The sequence below is a fragment of the Mobula hypostoma genome, chromosome 15 (genome assembly GCF_963921235.1).
Source record: "Mobula hypostoma chromosome 15, sMobHyp1.1, whole genome shotgun sequence".
NCBI lineage: Eukaryota > Metazoa > Chordata > Chondrichthyes > Myliobatiformes > Myliobatidae > Mobula > Mobula hypostoma.
The window spans coordinates 47,296,233-47,318,427 of NC_086111.1; the positions used below are offsets into that span (position 1 = coordinate 47,296,233).

Sequence of the window (22,195 nt, forward strand, 5' to 3'; positions counted from 1 at the left end):
TTCTGCCTTAAACAACTAACAAGATTATTTTAATCATTGTATGAACATTAAGTTATGGCAGGGGCAGTCTGAAGTATGTGTAGGGCCAAATTATGCATTTAGTGGAATAAATGGCTAGCAGTTTAATCACTCTAGCTACAGATCTTATGTCTATTTCTGATGAGATTAGTGCAGGCAACTGTAAAGCTAAAAGAGCTGACCTTTGAGGTTTGATAAATATCATTAGGCAAACTAAATAAATATTTTAATTTTGTTAAGACCACATACTTGTTTAAAGTACAATTATTAGGCATTAGTGCTTCATCATTATATAGATGCATGTCTTCAGCAGAGATAACATGACTAATAGCATCAGGGCAGCAAACTGGTGCAAGTTTATTGCAGCAATTTAAATTCTGTATGTGGTAATAATTGATGGTATTTGCTTTCCTGAAAAATAAATGCGTTCATTATTATTTTGCAGAAAATTTCAACTACTTAAGATTTAAACTCATCTGAAATCCTACCTGCTTAATTGTTTTGTACTTTTCTTGGTTTAATTTGGCCAAATTCAGTACAACTAGTGCAGAGCATTGCTTATTTTCAAGTGCAGTCAGTGAATTTTAAATATATCAATCTTTTGTACTAATTTTTAAAATATTTCACTGTAAGTCCCACCTGTAAGTTTAGTCAATTGCCCAGGTGAAGCATTCACCAGAGTTTCCAGACATTACATTCACTGCCGGGCCTTCAGGTAGGCTCCAAGAATTAAGTTGCTTTTTTTCCGATCATAGGGTAGAAAAGAGAAGAGTCAAAATCTTTCAAATGTAATTACTCTTGTAACAATCAATTCTGTTTTGAATATTTTTAAATAAATTAAGGTTGCTCAGGTAGTGAATTAACATTGAGATTCATGTAATCAAGCCTTTTTCACTTGTTTCAAATTTAGCTTCAAGTTATAAACCTTGAAGCAAGAAAAAAATTGGAATGGCTTTTAGTCAGAAGAACAGTTGGTCTTTAAACTGTTCAGACATTTCATTTTAAATATTCATATCTAATTATGTGCTATTGGCTTAGAGACAAGCAGTGTTATCTTAGTTATTGTAGGCATGACTACCTAGTAAAGATTATTCAACATTGGCCATTAGGAGCCAAAGTAGTGGAATCATTAGCTTCAGGATTGGAGAGCTACGAGTGCCATTAAAACTCCAGCATAACATCTACAGTCCTTCTGAACACTTCTGAGGTGGGTCATAGTGGGTACCATGTTGGAGATTGTATTATTATGGACAATGAATGCAAAGTGTCATGTGTGACATCAATCATCATGTAACTGGTATCACCACTACCTTTTGGAGCCAGTGTTCCAGTCATTGCTGCCTCTGAGCCAGGATTCCCAGAGATTTGCTTAGAAATACAAAGGAATACCCACTTCACCCTTCACCAACCTTTGAACTCTGTGCAATTGAGAAGTTGCAGACTGGTGTTTTTCTTTCTGGCCGTTAATTGCAATTCTGTAAGTGATGCTTTCTCCTGTTGTCTGAAATTGGAAATACCTGCAGCGTTTGGTGAGTTGTGTGCTGGAGGACATTTTCTGACTTCAATTTGCCTACAGAAATTCCTCAAGGTATAAGACATGTCTATAAGCAAGAACAGGACAAGACACACTAAAAGAGGGAAGAGGAAGTAACCTCATCAAGAGGACGCATTTAACAAGGCTTTTAGAGAGCAATCCTCCTAAAAGCACTGTCTGCATTTCCCATATGCAGATCCCACCTTGTTGCTATGCAAAATCAGTACTTGACTGCAATATGGTCCGCTTTGTCATTATTGTTATCTCATTTGCCTGCTTAGATTGTGTTTATTTGGTATCCAAAATAAAAAAGGGAAGATGCAAGACTATTTCATACCATTTCCAATATAAAAGTGTACACAAACAAAAATCCACAATGAGATAAAGAACATAATAATAATAAAAGAAACACAATAAATACAAATACATACGGTAGCTTATATACAGAGATGATTGTATGTCCATAAAGTGATGCTTGGCACAGGAGTATCTGTACATAAGGTGACTAACGGGAAAGAATAAAGTAGTGGTGGTTGGGGGTGTGGAGGGGTGGGTTAGTGGGGGGAGGTTATAATTAGCCTTACTGCTTGGGGAAAGTAACTGTTTTTGAGCCTGGTGGTCCTGGTTTGGATGCTATGTAGCCTCCTCTTTGATGGAAATGGGACAAACAGTCCATAAGCAGGGTGGGTGGGATCTTTCATGATGTTACTGGCCCTTTTCTGGCATCTTTATGTATATATGTCCTTGATAGCAGGTAGGCTGTGCTGGTAATGGTTTGTGCAGTTTTGACTACCCATTGTAGAGCCTTCTTGTCCACTGTAGTGCAGCTTCAGTACCATTCAGTGATATAAATTGTTGGGGTGCTCTACTGCACATCTGTAGAATGATGTGAGTATAAGTGTGCAGAGCCCAGCTCTCTTCAGCCTCCTCAGAAAGCAGAGGAGTTGGTGAACTTATTCTGTAGAATGTGTTCTGGAACCATGAGAGGTTGTGTGCTCACTGGAGTTTGAAACTGATCACAATTTCCACTGCTGTGCCACCATAAAATTGAAAGTCTTGATAGGTTTGATATTTCCAGCCTCTGCTGATGGACATGTCCCCTCACCCTAATCCTAGTGCAAGTATCCATCACCAGCTTTTCTTACATGTAGGCCAATGACATCCAGTATGCCTGTATCCTTCATTTAGCTCCTCCTACATCTAGCTGCACATAAAGGAAACTAAAATGAGCTGTATTCAATTTTGTAAGTGACTTCTGAACCATAAGACATAGGAGCAGAATGAGGCTATTCAGCCCATTGAGTCTGCTCCACCATTCCATCATGGCTGATCCCATTTCCCACACAACCCCATACACCTGCCTTCTTGTTGTATCCTTCGATGCCTTGACCAATCAAGAAACTATCAACTTCTGCCTTAAATATAAACATGGACTTGGCCTTCACCGCAGTCATTCCACAGATTTACTACTCTCTGGCTAAAAAAAATTCCTCCTTACCTCTGTTCTAAAGAGTCGCCCCCTCAATTTTAAGGCTGTACCCTCTGGTTCTGGATACCGCCACCACGGGAAACACCCTCTCCACATCCACTCTATCTAGTCCTTTCAACATTCAGTAGGTTTCAATGAGATCCCCCTGCTAAATTCCAGTGAGTACATGCCCAAAGCTGCCAAGTGCTCCTCCAGCCCCTTCATTCCAGGAATCATCCTGTGTACCTCCTCTATACTCTCTCCAACGACAACACATCCTTTCTGAAATATGGAGCCCAAAATTGTTGACAATATTCCAAGTGCAGCATGACATGTGAACATTTTATTAAAAAGTTGATTGATAGTCTCAGGGAAATGTCTGAAACTAACTGTGCACGTGATTGGATAAGGGATTTACAAATGCTTTCAATAACCAAGGTTGTTTGTGTTTGCTAATTGAGTTTCTTCAGCATCTTTATGGTTACTTCTCTTGCATGGACAACCACGTACTGGTTTTGGAGCTTTTGACTGGACGGTGTCCTGGCCCCTTGAATATACAGGATATCCTTCCTCCCTTCCACCTTCCCCACTCCACTGGATCACCATTGCAGCACCTGAGAAACCAGGAAGCCATTCTTTCCCATGCTTGGTTCTTCAGTGTTTCTTAGATAAGAATCATTTTGTACTCAAATGCCTGTATCCTTTAATGTAGTTCCTCGTACTTGTCTCCTTTGAAAGGTGCAGTTGGACTTCTCCCCTCATAATATTGCCTCCTCTTGGCATCCAGCCATTCAGCAGTATGGTCAGCTGATGAATAACAGTCTAGGTACTTGAAACACTGAAATGAGTCAGCAGCACCGTATTCTCATGTTGCCTGCTTTCCAATGAATAGGTGCATGAATTGCACATCATGATCCCTATTTCTGTGTTTAGGGGGTGATAGAATTCAGCAACCCAAATTCTTAATTTGCTTCTCTTTCATGGCAATGATGGTGAATTAATATCAAATTTAAAACTTTGACATTGCATTTACAGCTTGACAATCCAGATGAGCAGGCAGCTCAAATCAGACGAGAATTGGATGGGCGTCTTCAGATGGCTGATCAAATAGCAAAGGTGAGTAACCAGACAGTACGAAGCACCAAACAGGATGAGTAGCGCACTGGTTAAGAGAGTGGACTGGTATTAAGGGTCTGAGCCATTCAAATTCTAAAAGTATAGGTTATATATATTGAGTATAAGTATAACTTATATTCAATAAATTCACTAAAAGCAAAATAAAAGATTAGCATCTGTAATGTTAACCTTGAAACTACAGATCACTGCTTAAGAAAATTGTTACTTCAGACATTTGATGATTGTAATGTATCATCATTATCTTTACTATTAAAGACCTACCAAGCTGATTTACACTGAGCTGCCATCTGACGTAACCTAGGAGTAAACCAGGGATGGATAATAAAATGCCAACATTCCCAGCAATGCCCATACTCCATGAATGAATGCATAAAACAACCCATTTCCTTGCATTACATTTTTCTCTATCTCCTCTTTTTAAATGTTCATCCATGACAGACAGAACCTAATTAAATTTACATCTCATGTAATTGAATTTCTCTGAATTCTTGTAAGTTCAGTAAATTCTAATATATCCAAATAATAAATGCTTGGCAATGAAAATTCTCTCTGCTAAGTCAGCTGAAGTATGAAAGTTAAAATCTGCAAACTTGCCGCTGACTAATACCCCGAGTATGTAATTGAGTCCATTACAAGTTATCTCACTTAGTAGAGCTTACAGTCTACACATTCAAGATTTATTCATTTTAGTGCTTACTGGCAAATGAACTCCAAACTTATCATGCCTTAAGAGAAATTAAATACAAACTGAGATACTAATATAATCCTGCTGATAACATTAATCTTTTTGAATGACCTTTTCCTTTTACCTCAATATAATACAATTACAAACTGTTACAGGTATCTTATGCTTCATGTGAAAAAATAGTCAAACGTTTATCATAGGAAAATTCCTATTAAATTTTAGATAGAATACACCAATTTGACATTTTTTTTCCTGCTGTCCAGGTGTAATGGTAAATTTCTGTAGTGTTGTTGCTTATTTCATGATGTAAGCTCCATGTTGAAAACTGTTTCTCAATAGCAAGTAATGAAATATTACTCTTTAGCACTTGTATAAAAAAAAGGAAGGTGCCATTCTTCAATGTGTACAGCATTCATCCTCAAGAATGATCTCAGTTAAATCAAACTTCACTACTTTAGTATGGATTAGAACAAGAAACTTCTTGGGGTAAAGGACATCAATAAATTGATCTAATGTTATCAGAAACAATAATATTATAATGAAGCCCATACATAATTGTGTATTTAATTTATCATTAGTTATGCCACAGAAGAAGCTCTTGATATCTTAAATATGTGATGAAATCATGGCAGAAATGTTAATTATAAATAGGAGTTGTCAATGCAGTGAAACAGCATATTGTAGCATCTGTGCTAGCCTATCACTAACGTGACCTTCATCCTTGTAACCCATCTGGTCAGTGCATTAGCAGACCTTTAAAATACACATAATGCATGCTCAAGGTACATTTTTTTTTATTGAGAACTTCCTTGGAGCTGTTCCCAAATCATTGTGAAAGCTTGGCAATTACCATACTTGAATCTTATGTAGAACTGCTGGAAATGGAATTGGTTTATTATTGTCACATGCACTGAAATACAGTGAAGATCTTTTGTTTGCTTGCCAGTCAGGCAGATCATTCCATGTGTAAGTACGTTGAGATAGTATAAAAGAAGAATGGAATGAAGAATATATTGTTACAGTTACAGAGAAAGTGCAATACAAGTAGACAAATAAAGTGCAAGGGCTATGACAAGATAGATTGGGAGATCAAGGGTTCATTGCTGCACTTCTTGAGATGTATCAGTTGTAAAGAAAGACTTACCTGAGAAGATTTTTTGATTAAATTGGAATTCTTGAATCAAACCATAAACTTTGGATGACTTATTGGAGAAAGACCTAGTCTTTTTTTTAAGTTTTCTGTAGACCTTTAGCTAAACTGAACCCCTGCACAAATTTAGCTAAGTACTGCTGAATTAACAGCCAGTAATCGTTACACTCACCACGATATAGTTGTCAAACCTAACACTGATTTGCCTTTTCAAGTAAATAGCATTTTATTGAAAATGAAAAGTGTCAATTGGTTGGAAAAGAGCATTACTTTTACTGCAAAACTTCCTCAATGTGATAATATTGCTTAAAAATTTCTTTAGTTGGACTTAGCACAAGGTATTAAAAGGGGAATGTTTTTGAAAAGTAAAGATTGCTCCATGTTAAGTGATTAGGAAACCTTTTTGTTTTGTGTAGTAAGCAAAAACTTTGTCACTGTTTGTAGGAACGCAAGTTTCTGAAGTTTGTGTCAAAGGAAATGGAGAACATGTTTATTGAGGAGCTTAAGTCGTCTGTAAATCTACTAATGGCAAATCTGGAGAGTATGCCTGTGTCCAAAGGAGGGTCAGAGTTTAAACTTCAAAAGCTGAAACGCAGTCATAACACCTCCATCATTGACATGGGAGAGGAAAATGAAAATCAGCTCTCCAAGTCTGATGTTGTACTGTCATTTACACTTGAGGTAAGAAAGAAGCAAATACTAGCTTTGCATTGTTTAGTGAAAAAGACAGAATAATGTGATTTGACAAACAGGTCAACTTCACTTGATTTGAGATTCATCAGCTGTTAATGTTTATGGAAGACAAACTCTTCGACGAGGTAATATATTGTAAGCCTACAATCAACTAATTGTATATTTAATTTGGAACTTGGAACTGCTACATCTAGTTCCCTGCCTGTCTCTCTCCCATTAAGATGCTTCTTAAAGCCTACACTCATACTCAAACCTTTGTACACCTCTTCTATTAACTGCTTGGTTGACACAGTGAGCTATTTTCGTCTTATCGTTGCACCTTTTTTATGATGTTCATTATGTTGAATGTATATATTTTTTTCAAAATAGGAAACTGAATGCACCTTAATTAAGAAAAGGTCTCCAAAGCTTAGATTTTATTTTATTTTCTAACTGTCATGTCAAAAGACTGCCAGTATTTTGAGACTTAGAATCCAAGTTTTTGAAATGAGTGCTAATTTTGTTAAAGAACATTGTGCTAAATTTTTAACTATATCTGTAAGTTTAGAATGCATTGGAAAAGGGGAAAATTTCATTTGCCTAATGTACAGATCTAAGCTAAACACTTTTATAGACTTTTTTCAAGTTACAAACTATGGAAGTATTCCCTAAAAGATTTGTCTTTTGAGTGTAGGTTGGTGTTTATGTAGTGCATGGTTAACCACAGCAAATAAGTGATAATTGCAAGTTAAAAAAAGGTAAAAATTGTGAGCTAAATGGAACTGTGTGTTATGTTGTTTGAATTGAATTGTCTTTATTACTTATATCCTTCGTATGCATGAGGAGTAAAAATCTTTATGTTACGTCTCTGTCTAAATGTGCAATGATTTCATAGTAATTTATAATAAATAGTATGTACAACAGGACAGTCAATATAACATAGAAATACAGTTGTGTCAGCATGAATTAAGCAGTCTGGTGGCCTGGTGGAAGAAGCTGTCCCGAAGCCTGTTGGTCCTGGCTTTTATGCTGCAGTACCATTTCCCAGATGGTAACAGCTGGAACAGTTTGTGGTTGGGGTGACTCGAGTCCTCGATGATCCTTTGGGCCCTTTTTACACATCTATCTTTGTAAATGTCCTGAATAGTGGGAAGTTCACACCTACAGATGTGCTGGGCTGTCTGCACCACTCTCTGTAGAGTCCTGCGATTGAGGGAAATACAATTTTCCTCAATGCAGCCAGTTAGGATACTCTCAATTGTGCCCCTATAGAAAGTTCTTAGGATTTGGGGGCCCATACCAAACTTCTTCAACCGTCTGAGGTGAAAGAAGTGCTATTGTGCCTTTCTCACCACACAGCTGGTACGTACTGACCATGTGAGATCCTCAGTGATGTTTACGCCAAGGAACTTAAAGCTGTTCACCCTCTCAACCCCAGATCCATTGATGTCAATAGGGGTTAGCCCATCTCCATTCCTCCTGTAATCCACAACCAGCTCCTTTGTTTTTGCGACATTGAGGGAGAGGTTGTTTTCTTGACACCACTGTGTCAGGGTGATGATTTCTTCTCTGTAGGTGTCTCATTATTATTTGAGATTAGGCCAATCTGTGTCGTGTTGTCAGCAAATTTAATTAGCAGATTGGAATTGTGAATAGTGACAGTCATGGGTATACAAAGAGTAAAGGAGGATAAAGGATCTCCCACCTAATGTGAAGAGAAAATTCCTTTCTATATTGGATTTCTATTAAAATCAGTAGTGCATGTTCTCATGAGCTCTTTGGCCAAGATTAAGTGAAGTCCTGAAAGGATACAATGCTGAATAATGTCATGAATAAGTGTAATGTTGGTTCAATAGTGAATGTCCTTATATAGCTGGAGATACAATATGGTGTTAATATATTGTGCTTGATCCTGGGGTGCATCATATTCAGTGCAAAGGTACAAAGCATATCTTTGCTGCTGACATCTTTCCTTTACAATGTTCAGAGACTTCGCCAAATTAAAAAGGCAAATGCCTAGAAGGATTAAAATTAACTTCTACTTTTTAAATATGTAATAATATTTTGCTTAAATTCCAGGTGTACTTTCAAACCTTTATATTGAGTTATTTAATGGCTTATTTTCCAGGTGGTGATCATGGAAGTTCAAGGTCTAAAGTCTTTAGCACCGAATCGCATTGTTTATTGTACAATGGAAGTGGAGGGAGGAGAGAAACTGCAAACTGATCAAGCTGAAGCTTCAAAACCAACGTAAGTAATTTGTAATGTTGCCTTGTGTGTGCTGTGAAGTGGCTTCCTTTCTTCTCTGAATAGCAACTTGGTGTCATTTCTAGATGAGGACACTGGCCAGGAATTTGTCGATATAATGATCCCATTGTTGAGTGTCCCATATAAATACAGTTTTATGTGAAATACGGACACACCATTCTCACTATGGAAACCATAACAATGTTAAGCCTCAATAGAGCTATTTGCTGTCCACTAAGGCATGATTTCTGCTAAGCAATCACCCTAGCTCCATAACACTATCACTCTCATAGAATAATATTTTAACAAATGTAGTTTCAAAACAGGACTGAAAAGGAAGGGGGAAGATCTCTGAATAAAAAGGTGGGGGTAGGGGAAGGTGGACAAGCTAGAAGGTGATATATGAGGCCAGGTGGGTGGGAAAGGTAAAGAGCTGGAGAGGAAGGAAGCTGATTGGAGAGGAGAGGAGACTATAGGATAACAGGAAGAAGGGGACCAAGACGGGAAGTGATAGGCAGATAACAAGAGGTAATAGGCTGGAATGGGGAATAGAAGAAGAGGGAAAGGGAGGGAATTTTTTTTAACTGGAGGGAGAAATCAATATTCATGCCATCAGGCTGGAGGCTACTGAGACAGAATATAAGATATTGCTCCACCTCCTGAGGGTGGCCTCATCATGGCACAAGAGGAGGCCGTGAAGTGACATGCCGGAATGTTAGTGGGAATCGGAATTAAAATGTCCGGCTGTCGGGAAATTCCTTTCTTGGCTGATGGAGTGGAGGTGCTCTGCCAGGAATGGACGATCCTGGCAGATTTGCAGGTGAAGTGTTGCCTCATCTGGAAGGACTGTTTGAGGCTTTGAATGGAGCTGAGGGAGGAGGTGAATGGGCAGTGGAGCACCTGGACCACTTGCAGAGATAAGTGCTGGGACGGAGATTGGTGGGGAGGGACAAATGGACAAGAGAATCATGGAGGGAGCAATCCCTGCAGAAATTGGTGGGGGGGGGAGGTAAAGATATGGTTGGTAGTATTAATTTTTAACTTTTAATTATGTAATAATATTTTGTTTAAATTCCAGGTGCACTTTCAAACCTTTACATTGCTTTCTGTACAATGTTTCAAGTTACTAATTATAGATTTTTTTTGTGCTTTCTCTGGGAATTCTTCAAGCTGACTAGCTGTTCAGCCTGATGACAAATCCTACTTTTAAATGATGCAATAACCTACTACTTAAGGTGTCAGACTGTACGTCCTGTCAGTAAGATAGGAAATCCACGTGACAGAATGCTCTGAATTTCTTGTGAACAAGTTTTTCAAAGTTAGCCAAGAGTTCCATCACTGACTGGAAAAACCTGGGTCATTATCTCAAGATCAGGAAATATGTGGGTCTTCTTTGAAAGATTAATCATGGACACATTAGGCAAAACCTGTCTTGTATGCAATTAGTGTACTGAAATTTAATCAGGCATTTGATTTTTTTTGTCATTCTCTATGAGTCTTAATGAGTTTGAAGATCTTTTATTATTTCTTAAACATCTATATGAAATAATTTTTGAGTAATCATGCAAAACTATTTCAAGTTTTATAAAATTTGTAGCATTGACCATTCTGAAGGAGTAAAGGGAAATATTACTAAAAATAGAAAAAAAAGGCAATGATGTGGTGGGACAAGTTTGCAAAGCTCAGATTCAAGAACGTAGTCAGAATACTGAGAACGGTACATCTTTATATCATGTGATGAACTCACTTGTACTATTTGTCATCATAGGGCATCTTTCTTTACAAAGAAAGCATCTTTGTAAATATATCTTTCAAAATTACTTTTAATACACTTTATATTTAAAGTGGGGTATATTTCAGTTTTAGAGACAATTGGTTTATAAAAATTCAGTTGCTGTTTGCTTCAAAATATGGTTTCTGAATAATGTTGGTAGTATGACAGCTATTAGCTTAACATAAATAGCACATTATCGTTGTCTGTCCTCTCTCCTAAACAAAAAATACAGTGCAGAATGTTTTGGTTTCCAGCAGGCAAGTGATTTAAATGGAGTGGATTCATTCCCGTGTCTCTCTTTGTTTTCAAGTGCCTAATTTTATGATGCTTTTTGTTGATTTGGGCCCTCTGCAACAGGACATTGACAACATGCTTATAAGCTCCTAGCTTTCAGATTTAGATTAAGATCTTAGTTTAACTTTTCCAGAGTATGAAGAATTGTTCTTTTCTAACCCCAATCTCTGAGTTAACTCTGAGTAGTTATACAGTCTTGCTGAAATGCAATGTGAGATAATCATATTTGAGTTTTACAGCATCTCATACATTTCAAGTGCTGGAGAACTTAAGGGATATTTTCATTGGCCAAAGAGTTAATCCCTTTGAATACTTACCTAATATTAATAATAGTAATAATAGTAAAGCTAAAGCAAATGATTCAAATAGAACTGTTTTCAAAAGATATAAAAATGAACTTTGGACAAGATAAATGCAGAACATTAACCATAAAGAAGTGTGCAGTGGAGCCAACAGTATAAAACAGAGCAGCGGAATGCAATACAACAGATGGATGATTATGAAACATAAGTATTTGGGATATCAACAAGCAAAGAAAATTCATCATAGTGCGATAAAGGGAAATCTTTCAACAGAATTTACTTCAAGGCTTAAGAAAATCTGTCAAACAGACCTCAGTAGTAAAACTATAACAAAGGCAATAAACACTTTTACTGTACCCCTATTAAAATACTCTTTTGGCATAATATCTTAACTGAAGCTGATCTGGAAAATTTACAAAGAAAAATAACTGAAATGACAAATTTTAGAAAACACTATATACACTCAAACACACCTAGATTAACACCATCTAGGACAGAAGGAGAATGAGGAATAACAGACATAAAAAATTACACAATAGTCAGTAAAACTTCTAAGGATATCGTTTCATCAACAAAAACAGGATTCAGCAAAGGTAAATCTGAGAAGAAGTACACACTACCAAACTTCAATGAAAGCCCAACCCAGAAAAATGAAGTTATAACTGCAGAAGATAAAGTTAACCAATGGAAAGCATGACCCTCCATGGAAGACATCCCCATGATCTGAGCCAGCTAGATTTCGAGAAGGAAGCATCAAACTCCTGGTGCAGAGTTGGAGACTTCTTTCCAGAAACAGGAGGATTCCTTGTGAGGTTCCAAGTGGTTAACAAAAAAAATCAAAAATACATAATTAAAGACCAACAAATTCAAGATGATAAATGCAGAAAATGTCAAGAGTAACCGGAAACAATCAAACACATTACAGAATCCTGGAGCAGTTTAACTGGATTACTTACAAGGGCACTATCAAGTTACAAGTATCATTCACCAAAATTTAGCTTTAAAATACAAACTCATAGAAGACACCATACTGGACTATAAATACAAGCCTAATCCAGTTTTAGAGTCAGAATCCTATAAATTATATTATGTCCGATCCATTATTACAGATTGGACAATTCATAATAACCATCGGGATATAATATTACAGGAAAAACAAACAAGGATAATTTACATAAGAGATATAGCCATTCCAAACACATATAACATACAGATACCAATTAGTGAAAACACCAAAAATATGCTGAATTCTAAGTGAAATTGAAAGACTATGGAATATGAACAGGGTATACATTGTCCCAATAGTAATATCTACAACTGGTATCATCTCAAAGTCATGACGCAATAGCATTAAACAATTAGGCCTACACAGCAATATTTTTGTAAATCTCCAGAAAACCACAATACTAAACACCACTAGAACAGTTATGTATATAGAATCACAAACTTTTTATAGATTTGTTCCTATTGTTTTGCATGTTTGGACCATTGAGACAATGAGAACACTGAAATGTGGTGAAGGCAATATATCATTTCTGGAAAAAGATAATTTCAGTTGCTGATAGAATACAAGAATGATTATTATGGTTTGCTCCTTTTCAGGGACATTTTGAACACAGCATATACTGTCTTGGTTTAAAAGCATCACCTGATGGCTGCACACACTTTTGTGGCAAGTCTCACTGTCATCATACTTGCAAATAGGTAACATCCACTGTATGTATGCAAGCAAGCAAATCTGTTGCAAACTGCTGCCATTTTGTAGGACCACATGTGAGATAATGCCAGTTCTTAATCAAGTATGTGTGTGCATTGTATATATTAAGAAGATTCCCTCTACCACCCAGGCAATGCAATTTGCATGGATCATTTGCTACTGTCAGGTTTATTTCTTCTCCATGTTTGTGCAAAGGTAGAGCTAAAGTCTACAGGGAGTGATATGCCATATGTTGAAAGATTTTGTCTCAACTTACTACACACTAGTTGCTCCCAAAGTTGGATGCATTAGTTGACATCCTCCTGAAAGTTCATCATGATGTGTGGAACGAGCAGATGGAATGTTGTGCAGCACAAATTAGTGAAAGATGACTGAAGAGGAGAGCAGCAGGAGTACAGATCATTCTGTATGATCAAGTCATTATCTTCCATGAATCACATGAGGAACAGTGAACAAGTGTTCTTCATTCAGAATGCCCCTCTGTAATCCTGGTAGCATTGCACCTCTCCTTAGGGATGCAGGCTGACCTTAAAAGAATAATGTGCTGGACACAGATGTGTTCAAGTTAGAACCTTAGATTTGGAAATCTAATACTAAGCAAACATCTGTCTTTAATTTCTGCTAAACAGAGTACTGAGCAATTACAGGTTGAACAGCTAAACATTGCATTTAGGTGATGTTGCTATGACAAATTTACATGTACATGTTTTATTATATTAATTAGGACTAGATAGTTCAGCCTCTTAGAGGGCTGTCAACTGGCTCAATTAAAAATAATGAAAACTCTTGTTATAACTATCTGGTGCATATGACACAGGAAATGAGGTGCTGCTTGTGGAATATTTAGATTTTTTAATCAAGTAATTACAAAGTAACACTTGAGAGTGTAAATAAGCGAAGACATTTTGTAATTATATTAAAATAAATTTATACTTAATCTGCAGTTTCTCTTAGTGAAAGAACTGTGATGATATAGATAGGAAATTCAGCTTCTTAGTCTCTGTTACCTCTCCTTCACCATCACTTGGTCAGCTACTCAGGCATTTGCATTGATGGGCAGGTGGAGATGTTGGATTACTGAGCACAAAGGAAATGGAGATGTAAGGGTCAGAAGTAGATGTGCCACTTCCTAGCAGAGGTCCAAGAGAAGGATACCCATGGTTTCAAATTTTTGGGGATCAAACGTTCTTGAAAAGAAGTACGAAATGCATCACATCTACATGAAGCCCTTAAAGTCAGTTTTCAAGAGTGTGTAGCTAATGACAACTGTGCCTCTTGAATTTGCCACCCTTATTTATCAGAACATCATCAAAACATTTCCTTATTGTAGGCATCAGTGGCCTGTGCCAGCATTATTGGAATCTGCAAAATGCCCAATTTCAGAAATGATCTTATGTCAGCCAGTGCAGTACTCACTGGTACATAGAAAACTGCCTTCTGGACTCTTCCACTGGGATGCAGGTTACTGCTTGGGTTTCACATAAGTTCTCATAATTACCATGAGCCCAGCCAATCTAGTAAGTGGTTGAATACAAACAGATCCAGAGTCCATCTGATCCAGAGATTAGTTATTACAGCACAGATACAGAATGCAGTGAATTGGCAATGCCCACGGTTGATTCTAATGTGACTGCTCACGACCCAATTTGTAGTCCAGGAGCCAGGTATTTTGTCTGCCTTTCAAAGAAGCAATCCAACATGACACATGATCTATGGCAGTAGGTGGAAGCCGTAGTGATACAGACAGCAAAGGCTGTCTCCCAGGTTAAGTTCGTACACCAGGAAAAATAATTCTAGGGAAAGGTGAGTTTCTGTTTGGTTTATTCAGTGTTAACATTCATTTCAAGAGAACTAGAATATAAAAGCAGAGATTTAATACTGAGGTTTTATAAGGCATGGGTCAGACCACATTTGGAGTATTGTGAGCAGTTTTGGGACCCAGATCTAAGAAAGGATGTGCTGCACTGGAGAGGGTCCAGAGGAGGTTTACAAGAATGATTCCAGGAATGAAAGGGATGAAACGTATGAGAAGCATTTGATGGCTCTGGGCATGTACACTAGAGTTTAGAAGATGGGGGGGGAGTGGGGAATCTCATTGAAACCTATCAAATATTGGATAACGGATCCTGACCCAGATCTGGGCTGTATCCTCCAAATATCCGGACCTGCCTCTCGGTTTTTTTTTGCACTACCTTACTTCCCATTGTTCTATTTTCTATTTATGATTTATAATTTAAATTTTTAATATTTACTAATTTTAACTATTTTTAATATCTTTAATATTTAATATTTGTAATCCAGGGAGTGTGAAGTGCAGAATCAAATATCGCTGTGATGATTGTACGTTCTAGTACCAATTGTTTGGCGACAATAAAGTATTATTATTATTATATTGATAGGCTTTGATAGAGTGGATGTGCAAAGGATGTTTCCAATAGTGGGAGAGTATTCTGTGTGCAGTTGTTTAGAACAGAGATGAGGAGGGATTTCTTCAGCCAGAGAGTGATGAATCTGCGAAATTCATTGCCATAGATGACTGTAGAGAACGTGTTATTGGGTATATTTAAAGCTGAGGCTGATAGATACTTAATTAGGAAGGGTGTGAATGGATGTGTGGAGAAGGCAGGAAAATGGGATTGGGAGGAGGGAAAATATAGTTGAATGCAGAGCAGACTCCATGAGGTGAATGACCTACTTTTGTTCTTGTGTCTTATAGTTTCAGGAGATTATATTAAAGACCAACCCCTTCTCATGTGTTTTTTTTTTCATTTCTGTGAAATTAATGGAGTTAAGTATTTGATCTGTAATGGATACTTTCAAAGGTTCAGTGACATCAGTTATTACCATATGATGTCTGAGCGTCTTAGTCTTATGGCAGTTAACTCCTGCAATTCAATGTCTATTTCCATAGCAACATAATGCTAGGATACTGTATTGTGAAAAGAATTTCTTTTCCACCCAAGCCAGATATAGGTCTTTTGCATGTGAGTTTCTTCAATCTCTTTATAGCTGGAACTGATTGATTAGATGAGATAAAGTACCGGTCAAATCATTAGCAGTTTTATTCCATGGTATATTGAAATGTACAGAATATTCAGCAAGAATAAAATTGCTTATTTCAAAATAATATGACTTCTACTAGAGTACTATCACTTAACAATGACATTTTCTAATCCCTTTGTACATTGGATCAGTAGAACTGTAAGCTAAGTGTCAAAACTCATCAGTAATTAATAACTGTCCTCTGTTCATTGAGATCAGATTACAGACAAGTACATCACAGTTTGTTAGCTTCTTTTAAAGTTATATTACAGTTTATTTGTAGTTTCCTATTTCTTAACAGTGATCATTCCAATGACACTTTCAGAAGGGTAAGCAAAAGTTTGGGCACCCCTGGTCAAAATTTCTGTTACTGTGAATAGCTAAGCAAGTAAAAGATGACCTGATTTCCAAAAGGCATAAAGTTAAAGATGACACATTTCTTTAATATTTTAAGCAAGATTGCTTTTTTATTTCTATCTTTTACAGTTTCAAAATAACAAAAAAGGAAAAGGGCCTGAAGCAAATGTTTGGGCACCGTGCATGGTCAGTACTTAGTAACACCCCCTTTGGCAAGTATCACAGCTTGTAAACACTTTCTGTAGCCAGCTCAGAGTCTTTCAATTCTTGTTTGGGGGATTTTCGCCCATTCTTCCTTGCAAAAGGCTTCTAGTTCTGTGAGATTCTTGGACATCTTGCATGCACTGCTCTTTTGAGGTCTATCCACAGATTTTCAATAATGTTTGGGTCGGGGGACTGTGAGGGCCATGGCAAAACCTTCAGTTTGTGCCTCTTGAGGTAGTCCATTCTGGATTTTGAGGTGTGTTTAGGATCATTATCCTGTTGTAGAAACCATCCTGTTTTCATCATCAGCTTTTTTACAGATGGTGTGATGTTTGCTTCCAGAATTTTCTGGTAATTAATTGAATTGATTCTTTCCTCTACCAGTGAAATGTTCCCCGTACCAGTGGCTGCAACACAAGCCCAAAGCATGATCGATCCACCCCTGTGCTTAACAGTTGGAGAGGTGTTCTTTTCATGAAATTCTGCACCCTTTTTTTCTCCAAACATACCTTTGTTCATTGCGGCCAAAAAGTTCTATTTTAACTTCATCAGTCCACAGGACTTGTTTCCAAAATGCATCAGGCTTGTTTAGATATTCCTTTGCAAACTTCTCACGCTGAATTTTGTGGTGAAGACACAGGAAAGGTTTTCTTCTGATGACTCTTCCATGAAGGTCATATTTGTGCAGGTGTCGCTGCACAGTAGAACAGTGCACCACAACTCCAGAGTCTGCTAAATCTTCCTGAGGGTCTTTTGCAGTCAAACGGGGGTTTTGATTTGCCTTTCTAGCAATCCTATGACCAGTTTTCTCAGGAAGTTTTCTTGGTCTTCCAGACCTCAACTTGACCTCCACCTTTCCTGTTAACTGCTATTTCTTAATTACTTTACGAACTGAGGAAACGGCTACCTGAAAACGCTTTGCTATTTTCTTATAGCCTTCTCCTGCTTTGTGGGCATCATTTATTTTAATTTTCAGAGTGCTAGGCAGCTGCTTAGAGGAGCCCGTGGCTGCTGATTGTTGGGACAAGGTTTGAGGAGTCAAGATATTTATAAAGCTTTGAAATTTGCATCACCTGGCCTTTCCTAACGATGACTGTGAACAAGCCATAGCCCTAACAAGCTAATTAAGGTCCGAGACCTTGGTAAAAGTTATCTGAGAGTTCAAATCTCTTGGGGTGCCCAAACTTTTGCATGGTGCTCCTTTCCTTTTTTCTCACTCTAAAATTGTACAAAACAAAAATAATACACTAATCTTGCTTAAAATGTTGAAAAGAGTGTTTCATCTTTAACTTTGTGACTTTTGGAGATCAGTTCATCTTCTACTCACTTAACTATTCACAGTAACAGAAATTTTGACCTGGGGTGCCCAAACTTTTGCATGCCACTGTATTTACATTATTGCTGAATATTGTCAGCTTTTTAAAATAAATGTCTATTAGGTATTACCATGTAAGTGTGGATTAGGACTGCTTTTACAGTCATTGAGTTATCACAACATTCAAGTGCAAAGTGGGTGGATTAAGTTGAATTAACAGTGTGAGCTTTCAACTGTGCACTGAATTACCCATAAGAACTTTTCCAGAGGTTAATGTGATCATATTTTTGTTACTCAGCTAGCAATTTGTGTATATGTGGAAAACAAATTTATGTACATGTTGTAAACAGCATGCTGCTAATCAGAGCACCACATCCCTAGACAAAAGGGTAAATAGAGTTTCAGTATTCAGAAAATATTAGCAAAGGCTGTTACATTGCCAATATGCTAGAAGGCAGGGTGAATCACTTCCAGTGCCATAGGATGACCTACCAGTGAAATGTTAAAAGTAAGATTATTATTAATAATCTTACTTTTATATTTTTACAGTGTACCAAAAAACAGTTCAAGACCTGAGCTCAGATACAACCCAAACTTGTCCCTCTTGTTTTCAGTTTTGCATTATGACAGATGTCATTCAAAATGAAAAATGAAATCATCGCAATGTATATTTAACATACACGCAGTGGCCACTTTATTAGGTTCCTCCTATAGCTAATAAAGTGGCCACTGATTGTGATCTTCTGCTGCTATAACCCATCCACTTCAAGGTTCGATGTGTTGTGCATTCAAAGATGCTCTTCTGCACACCACGGTTTTAACAGGTGGTTATTTGAGTTACTGTTGTCTTCCTGTCAGCTTGAACTAGACTGGCCATTCTCTTCTGACCTCTCTCATTAACAAGGTGTTTTCACTCACAGAACTGCCATTCTCTGGATTTTATTTTGTTTTTCCACACCATTTTCTGTGAACTCTAGAGACTCAAACAACAGGAATTCTGCAGATGCTGGAAATTCAAGCAACACACATCAAAGTTGCTGGTGAACACAGCAGCTCAGGCAGCATCTCTAGGAGGAGGTACAGTCGACATTTCAGGCCGAGACCCTTCGTCAGGACTAACTGAAGGAAGAGTTAGTAAGAGATTTGAAAGTGGGAGGGGGAGAGGGAGATCCAAAATGATAGGAGAATACAGGAGGGGGAGGGATGGAGCCAAGAGCTGGACAGGTGATTGGCAAAGGGGATATGAGAGGATCATGGGACAGGAGGTCTGGGGAGAAAGACAAGGGGGGGGGGAACCCAGAGGATGGGCAAGGGGTATAGTCAGAGGGACAGAGAGAGAACTCTAGAGACTGTTGTGTTTGAAAATCTCAAGAGATCAGCAGTTTTTGAGATACTCAAACTAATCCATCTGGCACCAACAATCATTTCACAGACAAAGTCACTTAGATCACCATTTCTTCCCATTCTGATGTTTGGTTTGAGCAATATTTGAACCTCTTGACCGTGTCTACATGCCTTAATGCAAATAAGCTGCTGCCACGTGATTGGCTGATTAGATATTTGCATTAATGAGCAGGTGCACAGGTCTACCTAATAAAGTGGCGACTGATTATATATTCAATATCAAAATGTGTTTCACAAAGGTATTAGAAAAGGAATTTGCTAACCCAAAGAATTTGTCTTATTTTCTCTACGTTAAAAAGACAATTTTTTTTTCATATTCAGATTTATTTAAGGCACTTTAACAGTAATTCAAAAGTACTGTGAACAGCTTCAGCAGATATATTTATGATATATCTTCAGTACCTTAAGTTGGGTGTTTGCTCTTGTAACATCACTTCATTGATGCCAGTTGCAGAAAAGGAATGCCATATGAACAAATTACATATCAATCTGCTAATGTCTCCTGTTGCAACTAATATTCAATAATAATGACATCCAAAAGAGAAAATATGGAAATATCATTGTATTGAAAAGAAACAATTGGGTATAAAGCATTTGATAAAGAGATTGCAAAAAAGTGACACATGATTCATTTTGGAAGTTTGAATCTGAAGACAGAATACATCAAAGTTGCTGGTGAAGGCAGCAGGCCAGGCAGCATCTGTAGGAAGAGGTGCAGTCGACGTTTCAGGCCGAGACCCTTGGTCAGGATACAGGGTTTATGGCAGGATTCTGAGTGGTGTGGAGGAACAGAGGATCTTGGGTGCATGTCCTTAGATCCATCAAAGTTGTTGTGCAAGTTGATAGTTTGTTTAAGAAGGCATATGATGTGTTGCCCTATATTAGTCAAGGATTGAATTCAAGAGCCTTGAGGTAATATTGTAGCTCTCTAAAACTCTGCAAGTATCTGGGGGTGCCTCGGTTGACAGACTGGAGTGGAGCACCAACACAGTGGTTGTGTACAAGAGAGGCCAGACTTGCCCCAACTTCCTGAGGTCCTTTGAAGTATGCAGGCCTCTCCTTCTCATGTTCTACCAGTCTGCAATCACCAGTGCAATCTTCTATGCGGTGGTGTACTGGGGTAATGACATCAACACAGGTGATGCCATCAGGTTCAATAAACTGATTAGAAAGGCTAGCTCTGTTATAGGAGTCAAAGTGAACACACTGGAGGCTGTAGTAGAACAAAGGACCCTAAGGTGTTCTGGCAATTCTGGATAATGTTTCTCACCCTCTGCATGCTGCCTTGGCTGAACAGAAGAGCATTTTTAGTAATAGACGAAGACAACAGTGCTGCTCCAAAAAGCACGATATGAGGTCATTCTTACCCTCAGCCATTAGGCTGTATAATGAGTCAACCTATAGCCCGGGGAAGTGATGACCCCCTCCTATTAGACTGTTTGAGGTAACTTATTTTTTTATTCTTTCTTACTTCTAATATTTGTATATCTGTGCACTTGTAATGCTACTGTGACACTGTAATTTCCTTTGGGATCAATAAAGTATCTATCTATCAATCCCTGGTTACACCACGTATTTTCTAAGTATGCCCATAGGGAAAAAAAATCTCAGGGTTGTATGTGGTGAGTTTTGGTTAACTCAGTTTAAGAAGGCTTTAGAGAAGGTGCAGAGGGGATTTACTAGGATGCTGCCTAGATGGGAGAGTATGTTTGAGCGAGCGAGGCAGTGAAGGAGAATAAAAGATGACTTAATAGAGGTGTATAAGATGATAAGAGGCACAGATCAAGTGAATAGCCAGAGACTTTTTCCTGGATAGAAATTGCTAATACAAGGGGACATAGTTTTAAAGGTTATTGGAAAGAAATATAGCAGGAGTGTCAGAGGTAAGTCAGTGCTTGGAAGAAGCAGGCACATTGAGGCATTTAAGGAACTCTAAAACAGCCACTTGAATGACAGAAAACTAGAGGACTATGTAGAAGGGAAGGGTTCAATTGAGCTTAGAGTAGGTTAAAAGGTGAAGATAACATCAAGGACCAAAAGGCCTGTAATGTGCTGTAATATTGTTTTATGTTCAATGTAACTAAATTGATGAATTAATTAACATCTGAACACTAGATATCTTGTATTCTAATTGGTAAAGCTGAGTAACATAACAACAAAATTTTTTTTAATTTTATAGTCTTTGGACTGGTATTTCCTCAGCTGCCACACTCCAAATATAGCTACACTGAAGGGAGAGGTATAGTGGGCCAGTCTGAGATCATTTTGTGATTCTGTGAAATTAGGTGAGATAAGGTCTAAGGAGCAGGGATAATCAATTGGGACTCATCCTCACTCCTAATTGCCCTCACAGGATCCCCGATGACTGCCTGTTCACTGTTCGTCACATGTAGATTCCTGGGGTGAAAGAAGGAAGCAATGGTATGGATGGTTGGGTTGAGTTGTTTTCCAAGCTTGACAATGCACTTGTAAACATCTTGTTAAGGAAACATCGTCATTGCACTGTTGATTGTGGTGTGTCCTCCGAAGGCTTGGCCTTATACAATATACAGAATTGTTCATGGAACTCTATGCTTCTAGGAATTCTCTTGCATACCATGTGCAGCAAATATTACATCAGCCAAACTGGAACAAAACTGGCTGTTAAGTGCCATGATTAACTCTCGCTCGTCTCTACCCATGAAGATCAAGAGGGACACAAATTCGACAGGGCGTCAGTGACAGTTAAGAAGCAAGTAACATGCAAGAGAATTCCTATAAGTATGGTTTTCCGCGAACAATTCCGTAAACAAATACGAAGACCTCTATTCTATTCATGAGCCAATGCATGCAAAATTCCAGACCACAACGCATGACATTCACCACATAGCCAATT

At 37.9% G+C, this 22,195-nt stretch overlaps 1 protein-coding gene across 9 annotated transcripts in view; it reads left to right on the top strand.

The window, feature by feature from the left end:
- cadpsa (Ca2+-dependent activator protein for secretion a) overlaps positions 1-22,195 on the top strand; it is a 513,475-nt gene that overhangs the window by 169,554 nt on the left and 321,726 nt on the right. For all 9 annotated transcript variants that reach the window (XM_063067977.1, XM_063067980.1, XM_063067978.1 and 6 more), the window contains exons 4-6: positions 4,056-4,136; positions 6,437-6,673; positions 8,793-8,914. In XM_063067977.1, coding sequence (XP_062924047.1) covers positions 4,056-4,136; positions 6,437-6,673; positions 8,793-8,914 — 440 coding nt within the window. The remainder of the gene's footprint in view (positions 1-4,055; positions 4,137-6,436; positions 6,674-8,792; positions 8,915-22,195) is intronic.